The sequence below is a fragment of the Passer domesticus genome, chromosome 1 (assembly GCF_036417665.1).
Source record: "Passer domesticus isolate bPasDom1 chromosome 1, bPasDom1.hap1, whole genome shotgun sequence".
NCBI classification, from domain to species: Eukaryota; Metazoa; Chordata; class Aves; order Passeriformes; family Passeridae; genus Passer; species Passer domesticus.
Window position 1 is genome coordinate 32,383,984 of NC_087474.1, and position 14,088 is coordinate 32,398,071.

Genomic DNA, 14,088 nt, shown 5'->3' on the forward strand with positions numbered 1-14,088 from the left:
CAAGTTCTGTCAGGAGAAGGCTGGATGATGTTAATTATGAGCCTACACAAACACTTAAGACTATGCATGACTGTTAATACACAATGGACTGTCCACATCTTCAGCAGAAGGCTTGGACACACATCAAGCACAGAAACTCACTTGTGTTTTCAGCTTATGCAATCAGTTATTTCTTCATTTTAAGTCAATATTAACTGCCTCCAGCCTTTCTTAGGTTTGTCACCCCCTAAATAATTTTCCTCACTCTTCAAGCATTCCTCTAAAATACTGTGGGGATGGCCATTGTAATGGCTTTGAAAGAAGTCCCGACAAGTCCAAAGACAGCTCCATTTGAAGTGCTGTGGGCAATACACCACCAACACACCCTACTGGTGGCAGCCTTATTTGTCACCTGAGAGACCTGCTCCAGAGCTGCAGCCCAGCTTGCTGCCTGTGCTGTGTCCCCCTAAAATACAGCACTCGTGGTCTGAGAGAGAATGGCTAGCATGTAATTTAGGTCTAGATTTTACTCCACAGCACTTGTGTTAAATATTCTAGAGAGTACATTTGTAACAGTAAATATCTCTGCAGTTATATTCAACCTGCACATCACGTACTTGCCAATTTAAGAAGTAGCATTTTCCAGTTCATTTAAGTGAGCACGAAGAATGAGTTACACCAAACTACATTGGTCCATGAATAGGCATTAAATTTGCACGCTTATGGATTAAAGCCAAAGTCACTTTTCTGTTTGAATGTATCAGCACTTTGTTCCTGTTACCCCCTAAACCACCAGCCTACAAATTTGACAGTTTTATCACAAAGAACTCCCCAGTCTCTCTGGCTGGGATGTGTTTTGTGCTTTTCACCATCATGTACCATAACTGTGTATTTATTAACAAATTCCTTCAGCTCCTCACTCATTTTATTAAGATCTGGCTCCCACAAATACTTGGCATCTTCACAGCCTTGCTTGGCAATTGATGATTCAAACAGCCACATCAGACATGAACCTCCTGACATACTCTTCTGTTCTCAGTGGCTTTGTATCACCCCCCCGACTGTCAGATCTCCAACCATCCCACTTCCACCCTGCCTCCATGCCATGCAGCTTCCAACCTACTTGTTTTGGTTGAACAAGACCTTATAATCCTTTAAATTATATATAGCTGTTATATCCCAACCTGCTCAGAGCCTCTACTCATCTCCTGTTGTCCCCCAGTTCAATCATTTAGGACATTCATGCAACAGTGATATAGCCCTTCCCCTGCAAAAAACTACTAGATTGGGCCAAATGGAAATACAAACACTCTCTCCAAAACCAATTCTGTTGGAGACATCACAGCCAGACTGCATCTCCCAAACTCGATGCTCCAAGCACACAAAAAATTTAGCTGCGTGCCTTTCTCCCAAAATGTCCTTTATGTGTTTGTTCTTCTATATTTAACTTTTACTCCCTATTTGATTAAAATTTTTGTGCAATTAAAAAAACCCCTCCATCAACTAGATGGCAAATCCACTCCTGGTTTTCACCATGCAGCGGTTCACAGTATTAACCACTTACCTCCCAAATTCTATGCAGCAGAAGTCATAAGAAGTTTCCCTATGCTTGTGAAAACATCCTTTAATACATTCCCATTTTTCCCCATTTTTCTCAAGGGAATACAGTGCTATTTTGCTGCAAGTGCTCACTACTCAAAAAACTCCCCAAGCTGGCAGCATTGCCATCCTTGGCCAGGATCCCTCCTCCCCTGCATGCAACCACTCTTGTTACCTGTGGTGTAATAAAATCTTATCCCAAAAAAGCAGACATAATAATGTCTGCAGTGAAGTACCTCTAGACTATGCAAAATCTATGTTCAAAAGATTCCTTCTGTATACCATGACTTGAAAAGCTTCATAAACATCAAAATCGAAACCCTTACATTTGACATCCATATACATGTGTTTATATACATATATTTAGATAATCATATATCATTCAACTTTTTTCCACCCCAAAATAACAGTTTATGAAGCAGAATAAATAGCATCAATTTGGCAAAGCATGATCGAACAGCAAGTTCTCTCACAAATGTTTTTTATTCTTAGTGCAGGCAAATAATTTCAGTCTGGGGACTGTAAAATCCATTTGTAGTTCAAAGTATTTTGTTAGGTTTCTTTTCACATTCAATAACTTTGAATGTGATGAAATGACAATATTTCCTTGTAAGTTTTACACAGCTAGCAGTACTTCTACTTACTGTCTTGTACACTGAAACAGTGACTGTCACCAACATATCTGCCTTTGTACACCAGAAGTGAGCACAATGGAATAATCTAAGTTGGAAAAGTCCTTTAAGATCATCAAGTCCAACTGTTTATCCAGCACTGCCAAGTCCATCACTAAACCATGTCCCCAGTCACCACATCTGGACATATTGGCAACTCTAGCACTTCCCTGGGCAGCCTGTTCCAATGCCTGACAGCACCTTCAGTGAATAATTTTTTCCTAATATCAAATCTAAACTTCCCCTGGCCCAACTTGAGGCCATTTTCTTTTGTCCTATCACTTATCACTTGGGAGAGGAGATTGACTCCCACCTTGCTGCAGCCTCCTTTCTGTCAGAGAGAACATGTGATTATACAAAATTCAGTATTTTGACATTACCCTTAAAACAAGATGCCAATTTAGCATAATTTAAACACAAATATTTCAAAGCTGAGAGAAAGATTGATGTGGACCTGCAATACAAGCTTTCCCTTTCACTAGCCTTGGTGCTGCTTACTGTGCATGGCAAGTGGTCCATATAATGCTGAAGAAAATATCTCAACACTTAATGCTGTGAGCATAGGCAGCTATGCTGTCCATGCCCTTTCTTCATTTACACCCAACCACTAAAACTTGCCTTTACATCTTCCCATTTTGTTTGCTTCATCCCAATTATGATTATATTTAACACCAAAATTTAAACAATATGGTTCACACAAGGGAACCAATCCAGAACTGGATGTTTAATAATAAGCCAAGAACATACAATTTGAGTAATGGAGAATTTTAAAGACAGAATGCGATTTTCATTGTATTTTTATTCTTGCTTCTTAATCAAACCCACATGGAATGTGTTGTATTTAATGAAACTACAAGATTAATATTTCAACAAACCAGCCAGTATATAAGCCCACAACTGAGCAGAAGTTGAAGAGTTTATTTAAAAATATTTTTTAAAAAAGCCTTTTATGATAGAAGCACCTCCCCTGTAGACTTGGGTCTGCTTTCTCTTCTCTTTCAGGAGTGATCTCTCCTTGAACACTGAGCTTTGTCTCCATGCATTATTCCTTGCTTTTCAGTTCTGGTTTGGATTTGACTGGCTGAGAACACATGAGGTTGGAAATCAAAGCTGCTGTCATCCATTTATTTCCTTACAATGCTGTTGTCTGAAACTTTTACTGTGTAGGACTTGTGAGCCTTCCCTTCTTGTTTAGGACTCCCCTAGTACTGATTTTTTACTGTGCAATGGTTAAGCACAGTTCCTCTTTCTGTCCTCTTTCTCTCTCTAGAGATAGTTAATTACAGTTTGCCAGCAATTGTTTATGAGTACTGCAGATCCTCATTGGGTTAGCTAAATATTTGAACTAATGAATTTATATTATATAAGCCATAAGAATCCAGAATTTGAAGTCCACTTTCATTTTCAAATTAATGCACAACACTAATTTAAGTCCCATATTACATAATTACAGTAGTTTATGAACATTATGTTTCAGGTACTTGTCAAAATATCTCAAAAGGCACGAGCTCCTCTGACACAGTGTGAGTGTACGTAAGGCTCACAAATTAGTTTGGTCAGTGTACAGTCCAGCAGTTTAACACCTAGAAAAGTACTTAACAAGTCATGGTCACATGGACATTAAACTTCACAGCAGAGCCTAAATCTTGCTCCTTTGGCAATTTCCACAGCCTCTTCCACCCACTACCCTCTACCTTGTCCTCCCCTTCTTCTCTTCCCAGGTGTATTTACATCTTCCTCCTCCTGATCCCTCAAGCCATACCTATAGGAGAGTGCAGTATGTTACACAGCAGCAGCTAAGCAAATATTGCCCAGCATACTTGCTCTTCAAGGCAAGGACTACAAGAGTTTCACAACTAGTGTGAAATGCACCTTTTCTCCAAGCCTTGCTCTACACTATCAGCTTCTTGCCTTGATTGGTATGTGGGGGAGTTACAGTGATGCAACTCCCTGAAGACTAAACATGAGCAACCTTGAAAAGCAGTCAGGGCAGCCAAGCAGATATTCTTTACTATTTGAAGCCTTCATATCTACCCAACATCTTCCACTGCAAGAAGTGCTCACCTCACCTACATTTCTGCCCCTGCAAGGTCCTTCCCTCTGAATGGAATTGTGGTTTGCCACACCTTCCCCAGCTCAGCACAGCTCCTTTTCCTGGGTGAAGGGACAGGGAGCATGTCTCACTGGCACTGGTGCCATTTGGTTGAGAGCTGCTATCACACTGGGAATATTTTGTCAGTCTGTTAACACCACTGCACTGGGAAGGCCTTATGCAAAAGAAATCTCTGAGCTTCAGTTGCTTCCTCAGGCCCAGCCATGACTTAAGAGCAAAACCACACTTTTAGAACAAGAGCCACCAGGAAAATGAGAATCCCTCTTCATTAAACACAAATTTAATACTGTCTTTTACTACTTATATAAGTTAAAGCAAGAATATGCTTCTGATGGGATTCATTTTTTTAAACACTTGAGCTAAGTAACACTAGAGTCAAAGGTGATCACTATGTGCCTTACATTACATTTATTCAGATTAATATTGATCTTCTGTAACCCTTCTCCCCCTCTGCTTTATTAATGAAAGGATAATTCATGTGACAGTAAGTAACAGGAAGAATCTGAGAACAGGGAGAACACAGAAGGAAAGGTAAAAGTTTCCTGCATCTAAAGTGAGCAAAAGAATTAGAGAACCACAGAATGGTTCAGGTTGGAAAGGAACTCCAGAGGTTATCTGGTCCAACCCCATACTCAAGAAAGGCCACCAAGACAGGTTGCCTAGACCTGTAGCCACATGGCTTTTGGATATCCTCAAGTATGGAGACTTTGCAACTTCCCTGGCTAAGCTGTAAAAGTGCTGGGTCACCATCACCATGAGAAGGTACTTCCTGATGTTCAGACAGGCCTCCTGTGTTTCAGTTTGTGAAAGAAGACATTAAAGGATGACAGCTGATTGCTGTATCTATGCACATTTTTACAAACTACAACCATCCTTTCTCTGCCTCTTCCAAGGAAGCAGAACATGAAGGAACTGTTACAGATAGTCACAATTTTGGGATGTCCTATTGGGAGCTGGAAGTCAGTACAGCAAAGGTGACAGCACTCACTGCAATTGCACTTACTTGCCTTTATGAATTTAGACAGCTCCAAGTCACCCAGCAGCCAAAATGCAGAGTATTAAACAGCTTCTGTTTGCCTAAATGGCTCTACCTGCACAATTTAAATATGCTACTGCCATTGAGTCTCCTACACTGTTAGAGATGTTTCCAAAACCAGTGCTTCTGGATTTTACCATCCAAGTGGGTCAATATTCAGCTTTGAGACTTATTTTTGTTAAAAAGATAAACTCATTCTTTGACCACAGCTGGAGAACATTCATAAGAGCTCTGCAACAGATCAAGTATTGGTGCAAGAATGTAGCTTCCAAAACTTGAAAGGTAACAGCCATCGGACAGGGTAAGAACTGCTGTTGCACAAATAGGCAGTATTGCCTCACGGCCCAACTGGACTCAAAATAAAGTGGCAATCATTCACCAACAGTCCTATGCTGTTTTTTCACAAGGCCAAGGATTTTGTGTGCTCATTTCAGCAACTTGGAGTTGGCTATATGAAGCCAAGGTTCAGCTCCCTCACTCTGCAGCCAATTAGGATGAGGTTTAAGCACATCACCTCTAATATTTTAAATACAGGTTCAACCACTCCAAGTTATCTTCAGTATTAGTACCAGTATTCCAAAAAATAAATCCTGGTCATATTAAAGATTATTTGCAGAGTACAGTCAGCACAATGGGCACCTGGCTCACTTCTGCTTTGTCAGTTACACAGTGTAAGAAAATAGCCTTATTTAATGGAATTTGCCAAATCTTTTTAACTTTTACTTCCCTCACAAAATAAAATTAAAAATACACCTTGGATTGCTCTGCAGTTCCGGTTTCCACTTCTAAGAATCCACTTATTTATAGCTCAATGTCCTGTTTCTATCAGGACCAGGTTCACCTTCTCTGGCTCCAGCTGCAAGGCAAATCCTTGACCTCACAGCACCATTAACTCACCTCAAATACTGCAACTCTGCTTCCCATTCTGCACCTGACAGATGCACATGGCCTTGTGTTGGTAACTCAGGTATCCTGCAAAACATTTCTATCCTGCTGTCCCAAGGTTTTGGGAAAGGACCATTGCTACCACCAGAAACAAAATAAACACGACTCCTGGAGCTGCTGCTCTAGCTGGGCTTTCAGGACACTTCATTTTACGTGGAGTTTCCTCAGCAAATAAATAAAAATATAAAATATACCAGGGTTTTTGGTAGTCAGCTCATAACTTCCAATACTTCATTTGAATTTCATTGAAATCGATGGTTTATTTATAAATTGTTTATCATACAGTTGCTAGAAGTCAGTAAATCTACTTCTGTTTCTAATAGAACAACTTAGTTCCAGGAAAATACACATGAAAGGCTTGTCCTTTTCATCTCTACTAACAGCATTTTTTGGTATAAGTTAGATTTTTGCCTAAAACTTCAGCTCAAAATCCAGTCTCTGGAAGCTACTCGAGTAAGAACATTCCTCAGCTCCATCAGGTCCTGCGGCATCCTGAGACTAACCAGCTACAGGCTGTGCAGCTTGCCTTTAATCTATATTCCCTATGCTCTTAATTATTCTCCCATCACAAAAAATAACCCCAACTTGCACACTGGCTCATCATCACTCCCAGCAGTGCAAGACATGCCAAAATCTTGGCATTTAAGGAGATCCCAACCTGGAAGAGAAAAGAAGGCATGAGATAGCACCTTTTATATTCTAAAATTCCAAGATGTCTCTTTTGAAATTCTGAATTCAAACTTTAGCACCTCTGTACGGATTTCAAGCACGTACATACAGCTGAATCAATACATACAGAGAGCCTGGGCCATGCTCAGATCCATTCAGCTTCAACCTTCAGAGCACTTGACAGCAAACTCCTTTCCTGTTCTCCACTTTGCAGAACAATAAATAGGCTGGTATCATTTCCTTTGCCTCTGCCCCTTCAAATAACAGACTTGTACTATTTTGGAAATTTGTGTAATTTACTCAGCATGCTCATTTGCCACTCTTGCAATGAGGGGAGAACTGTAATTGGAATAGACACTCTGAAGTGTCAAAAAGCACTAAAAAATAATGCAGCAGTTCAGAGTACGTCTCCAGTGATGCACTGGAAGAGAAGCAGACAATGCCAAGCAGTCATTGGAAAATAACATGTATGAATCCATTTACACAGAATGGCATTCAGACTCTGTATTAAATAGCATCACCAGTTATTTTTCTGTTTCCATTTCCTGCATCATCTTCATCAAACACTACTGTTAATAGGTTAGTCAAAGCTTCATCTCCCATTCAAGGCCCCAAGCATTGCTACACACCTCAAGCTTGCCTCTAAAGCCTTACACTGCAAAGAAGTGAGAAAGTTCAAATGCCAGGGTACTGTCAGATCACATACATTTCAGTGCAAGAATAAAGCACAAAATCAGAAGCGCTAAGCTCTCTTCTAGTCCCATCTGAAGGCCACATGATTTCCTGTATCAAAGCAGAAGTGTCACCAAAAGGTCACTATTCAAGTATTACTTGTAGGACAGGAGGTACAACATGCTGCAGACATGTGGCAAGGACAAGTGAGGGCTACCAAGAGGCCAAGAAATACTCACTTACCTTCAGAACTGGTCAGCTTGACCACCACGGAAGCAAAGTGGGCAAAAAATTTGCTTCAGCTGTACTGTTTTAAAGAGAAGGCCAACAATTCTTCATTCCCACTGCAGCTTTGCTATCTGCCATCCCACCCAGTCCAGTACAAGAGGTTTCAGGAGCCTGCCCTGCCCCACCCCCTTCTGGGTTGGATTTATACTGCAATAAGCTGAGATTCAAACACGTTACACTTACCCCAAAAGAGTAAGCCTATGCTCCAGTCTGTGGGTTTCCAGTATATGGAGTTTTAACCACCAAACCTGAGTATCTAAGAAGCCTTTATAAAATCTACTGGGCCACTACCAACCCCCCCCGCCTCCCCCCGACACTCCAAAAGGCTATTTAGTACAAAAATTGGAAACTGCAATTTGCATTACACATCCTGCTAGGCAGGAACCACCCCTAAATTAAATACAGTGGGACTTCAGCCCTGACAGTACAAGGTGTTTCCCTATAACCGCACTGATTAAACAGCTTGCAGGCACCAGACCTCCAAGTCCTTTTCAGCAGACGTCACACTGCACAACATAAAGCAGCAGGCAATTGGCCAAAAATGGTTAGCAAAAAGGATTCCTTAAACCTCCAGCATCCAAATATAGCCCTGGCTGGTCACATGGGCTGCCATACAGTAAGTGCTCCTCACTTTACCTACCCTTTGATTAAACGTTTTGAGCTAAAAAGCATGTACTTAGTACAGCATTTCAGTTTCCAGCCCAATTCCATGAACCGTATAATCTTGCTGTACCTTCCACATTCAGACTGGCAGAAAGGAAAGGTTGATTCAGGTTTCTAGTGAGCCCAAGGGGGATGGTTAGCTAGAAGAAGCTAACAGAATATGAGACCTCTAACATAGATGCACATACACACATATTTATGTGTGTGTATATATATATATATATATATATATATATATATTTTTAAAAAGCAACATATCTGCCATACAATGCAGCTGCTGTAAAATACTTCATTATTAACATACTCTATGGCACATACTGATCTAAATAGTCACACCTTACTCCATCTGGCCTCTAGCAATGTGTTTTTTCATATTACTCTCATTATGATGAAAGCAGACCAGCTGATTACATCTACCTCACAAGAACTCCATAGCTTACTTTACACATAAAGAAACTCTGCAAACTTTCTGAAGAAAGGCAGGCCAGCTACTGTATCCTTGCCAGGTGTCAACTTGAACTGCAGAAAGTTGAGCTTGGCCCTTCTTTTCTCAGCCCTTAAAGCCACTGTCCAAGTTAAGTACTGTGCAGGTGTCAAATAAGTTTACATTATAAAGCCTTGCAACTGCACTAATAAATACATCTGTCACTTTTCCTTCCAAAGCCTTCCCCCACTATCAGTGAGGGTGAAGCCTTGCAGTACTCACTCACAACAAACCTTGTGATCTTTGAATACGCACAGGCTTGAAGTTGTAGCTATTTCTCAACTGCAGCTGGAAGTCTGAGGTTCCTAAAGAGAAACACAGCCCAGTACCAGAGGCAAGGCCTAAACCCTGAATTAGCACACTTACTGCATTGTGTCACAGCAGGGCTTGGTGGCACAGATTTCTGCTAGAAGCATGGAGACTTTTACCAAGCTGAAGCTCCCAGTTAAGCTCTCAGATTCTGTGACAGACTTAGAAGAAAGCACAGCGAGGCACAGCATCGAGCACGCTCACATACCCACCACCACCGGCTCAGCTGCACCGAGCACCAGTTAGTTTCACATTTATGCCGGCAGCCAGGCCGGCCTGACTGCACTGAAATAACCCTCAGTACCCAGATGTTGCGCTATTTTTACCCTGGAAAAGAAAGAAAGGACACCCAACAAAACTTCAGGGCGGGAGGCCACGACAGCACAGACTTTATTCCGAGGCTGCAGCGCAGGTTTCGGCGCTCGGCAGCGCCCGGGCTCGCCATCCCCGCAGTGACGTGTCCACCTGAGGCTCCGGGGCCGCCGCCGCCGCCGGAGACAAAGTTCTGTAGTGCACTGACTGCTATCGTACCCAGAGTCGGAGTGTCACAGAACTTTGCTTCCGGAGGCTCCAGTCCTCCGCCGGTACCGGCGCCGGGGCCGCCCGCCAGCACAAGTTTCCCTGCCTGGGAAGGGAAGGCGCACACGGTTAGAGGTGGGGAAGGGAGCCCCCTCCTCCTCCGCGGCTCGGCGGGAGACCCGCTGCCCGAGGAAGAGGGAGAAGGAGGCGAAGACATTTTTTTTTTCTTTTTTTTTTTTAATAAATACCCAAAATGCATCCCCCCCGCACACACCTCCCCCAACCCGGAGCTAACGGGCCGCCCTGCGAAAGCCGCGGCCGAGCGGCTGCCCGGAGCGCTGCCGCTGCAGCCAGCTGAGCTGCGGCTCGCCGCTGACAGCCCCGGCGCCGCGGCCCTGCGGGACCCCGGGCGGCGCCGGGCATCCCCCCGCGGCCCCGCAGCCCCCGCCACGGGCAGCGACCCGAGCGGCGCCCCCCCGCCCGCCAGCCCTTCCCCGCCGACGAGCGCAACAGGTCCGGCCCGCCCGGTGCCGCCCGCAGTCCCCGCGGCGGCGGCGGCCCCGTCCGGTCCGGCCGCGTCCCGCGGGCGGCGGTGGCGGCCGGTGTCGCCCGCCCGCCCGCGCCGCGCGCCCGCCGCTCCATCTTGACTTTTGCCGACGTGGAAATTTTGGGTTCGGGGACGAGCCGCGCTCTTATTGGCCGGCGGCGGGCGGGGTCGGAGGTCACGGCTGCTGTCGCCGCTCCGCGCCAAAGCCGCCTCGCAGGCGGCCCCGCCCCGCCGCCCGCCCCGCCCGCCCGGGGGCGGCGCCGCCCGCGGGGCCCCGGTGGCCGCTGCGGCCGTGCCGGTGCGGGGGGCGGCGCGGAGCGGAGGGGGCGGCGACCCCCGGAGCATCCTCAGCCCCGACTCGCCTCGGGCAGCCGCGGGACGGGGCCGGGGTGCGGGGCGGGCTCCGGGGCTGCCGCGGGCCCGCGGGGGGCGGGGACGCGCTGCCGGCTCTCGGTGCCGGCTCTCGGTGCGGCCCCCGGTGCGGCCCCCTCCGCCGCCTGCGGCCCCGCAGCGTTACTGCCCCGTGCGGTCCCGTCGGCGGCCGGCGGTGCCCGGCCCCGGCAGCCGCGCTGCCCCCGAGCGCTCGGTGCCGCGGTGCCGGGCTCCGCGGGCACTGCCGGTGTCCCGGCTTCCCCCCGAGAGCAGCCGGGGCTGTGCCGTGGTGGGTGTGAGCCGGAGGATCCGCGCCTGTCTCCCGTTCCCGCTTGGCGTTTGAAGGACTTTAGAAAGAATGTAACAACTTTTGCTGAAGAGTGTGTTCTCTCTCCCCGAAGGAATAGCTGAGGGCATCTGTTGTCTGAAAACAATGTTTTCTGCTCTCTCTCGAAGGTTGTCAGGACTTCATTAGATCTCTGTGGAACTCATCGTTCACTAATAGTACAAAATTACCTAAACAAAGCTTTGAAAATAATTCCTGCAATTGATTTTATCTCTTACATTGAATTAAATTCATAGATATAAATTAAAGCCATAGAACTTAAACTGGGTTTACTATCCAGCTTGTTCACTAGGCTCAGATGGAACTGCTGACACCAGTAAGTTTGAAACACTGATCCAGGGCTCGTCCAGCCATGGAAGCCTCGACAGTAGAAATGCTCTGCCTGTACTGGAGGCACTGGAGTGGTTCCAAGAGAACCGTTCAGCGATACGAGCTGTGTGTGCATGCAGGTGTCCATGGGAGCAGAGGTGCCAGCCCTGTCCTGCAGCGGCATCACTTCGCCATGAACTGTCTACGTGGTCCTTGTGATTGCAGGATCAGAGCAATGCCTGTTAACCCAAACCTATGGCTGTCATTTCAGTAGCTGAAAGAGAAATAAACTGAAAATACTTTGAAATTAGGCTTTGCCTCCTTTAGCTCCTTTGTCTGCAGAAACAGAAAGGGCAAGCCTTTCCTGAGCCTTTCTGTTGTGTTTAAGAGACATGTTTCTCCTTCCTTGTCCGCGCCTTCTCTGTGCTGTTCAGACATCAGCCCCATTCTGCCTTGCCATGGGCAGTCGTAGTTCCCACCTTCCTGTTGTCCCTCTGTCCCTGCTCCCTCCACACACACCTTCTCTGCTAGGCTGGAGCAGGCCCCAGCTATGCCTCTGCTACTCGGCTGTGTGTACGGGAATATTGATTTGACAGTGTGTATGCTCTGTAAAAAAAAATCAATATTTCAGTAGATTGAGCAGGGTGTGCGGCAGTGTAATGGAGCCCAGCCTGCTAATGTAATGTGCAGGGGTCCTCATTCAGAGATTGAGGTCAGTCAGAAAATGGAAATGTGTTTTCTTATTTTATTGTGTGCTTCAGGTATAATGTAGGTGTTTATGTTCTAGTGTTTAACTTACAGCACGCAGTTACTTTTAAGTCATATACAACAGAAGGTCACATATTGCAGGTGACATACACAAAAAAGCATGCCACAGATACACAATGCATTTTTTTAAAGCTCAGTAAATCCCCTCTTACCTTTATCCATCACATATCTATCAAACAACAGTTGTGAGGGAAAATGCATCATTTTTGTTTCTGCAAATAAAAATAATATTCTGTTGTTTGGTGCAAATTTGGCTTCTGATTATGTAATGAAGCATGCAGTACTTTAACCAATTCCAGTATAGCCACATGTATCAAGGAGTATCATAAAACGGGCATAAGTGAAAAGAACAAGGGAGGAGAAATAACCAATGTATGACACAAAACCAGAGTAAAAGCTCTCATTGATTTTAGTGGACCTGGGATTTTAGCCAGAATGTTCTCCGTGATACATTTTCCACTTTTTAAACCATTGCATCATGCCTTAAAATGTAGCAAAAGTAATTCCTGAAATGACAGGAGAAACCACGGCATTCTCAGCCTCAGAGTCAAGATTAGTGTGAGCTAACTATTGTTCCACAGCTCTGGGGACATTTGATATGGTTTTATCTTTATTTAATAATTTTATCTGCTGGTTTTGTCAGAGGCTATTTCTCATCCACCAAAATCTCTCACTGCAGCAGTGAGCACAGATCTATACAACAGGCAGCAGAGTTTTATGTTTGTGCGTGTTACATTGCTTTGTGCTGAATTTAGCACACATTTCAAGATGCTACAGGGGCCCTCATGTTCGGTAAAAAACGCAAAGCTATTTATTCTTTCGTCATCCACGTTCTTAATTGCAGACTGATTTGGCAGTCGTGGCCGGGGAGGCACGCAGGGCTGGAGCAGTAACATCTTTCAGTTACAGCTCTGGTTTAGGACATGACTCATGGAGAAAGCTTCCAAATGTAAAATACTGCTACCTACAAATGCACACGACGCTGGGATTGCTCAGAAGTTGGTTGGTATTCTTCAGTCACTGAACACAGATTTCTCATATATGTTTCGCTGTTCTGAAGAAATGTTTGTTTCAAGTATTAACAGCTGCTGGAAACCTATGCACTCTTAAAAACATACCTTAAGACATGCAATATATCCTAAAATATTTTGGCTATAGTTTAAAAAATAATACTGTAATGGCATAAAATGTGAAAATGTATTAAAACTACTTTGACATAATATTTTACTTGATCTTAGAATGCTTTTTACAGTGCAAGTATGATAAACTGCAATGGAAGTATTATTCCAATTTAAATTAGATGATAAATCTCATATCTGAAGATTAAGAAATAATAATTAGTCTTGCACTTTACTTTAAGTGTCCATCTGTTTTGGCAGCATGATTCCATCTAAGAAGATTCAAGGAGGTGGTTACTGTGTGAGACAGACAAAAGTACGTGATATAGGGGAGCAATCTGTGATGTTTTGTAAAGTAAAGCTGAACAGTATTTCATAGAATGTTAGTTTAAAAGGTGGGAGAGTTTTATGATATAATTTATTTTTATGAACTGAAGACTCTGCTTTTCAAGCGTTTTTGTTTGCCAGCTTTGTGAAATAGTAAATTGGGGGTGGGTTTTGTGGTTTTTGTTTTGGTTTGGTTCGTTGGTTTTTTGGGGTTTTTTTTGTTTTTTTTTTTTTATTTTGAAGAAATCAGTACATTATAGGAATTAGTATTTCAATCTAATTGAACACTGGAGTTATGCTGGATGGAAAATTAATTTTCTCATTAGTTGGAGAACTTTTATGGTATTTGTACAA

At 44.2% G+C, this 14,088-nt stretch overlaps 1 protein-coding gene across 1 annotated transcript; it reads right to left on the reverse strand.

Annotated features, from left to right (window-relative positions):
* Positions 1-1,937: 1,937 nt before the first annotated feature.
* On the reverse strand, positions 1,938-10,839 carry LOC135297626 (collagen alpha-1(I) chain-like). Its single transcript, XM_064418717.1, has one exon. The coding sequence runs from the start codon at positions 10,837-10,839 to the stop codon at positions 9,751-9,753; it is 1,089 nt and encodes a 362-aa protein (XP_064274787.1). The 3' UTR covers positions 1,938-9,750.
* Positions 10,840-14,088: the final 3,249 nt, after the last annotated feature.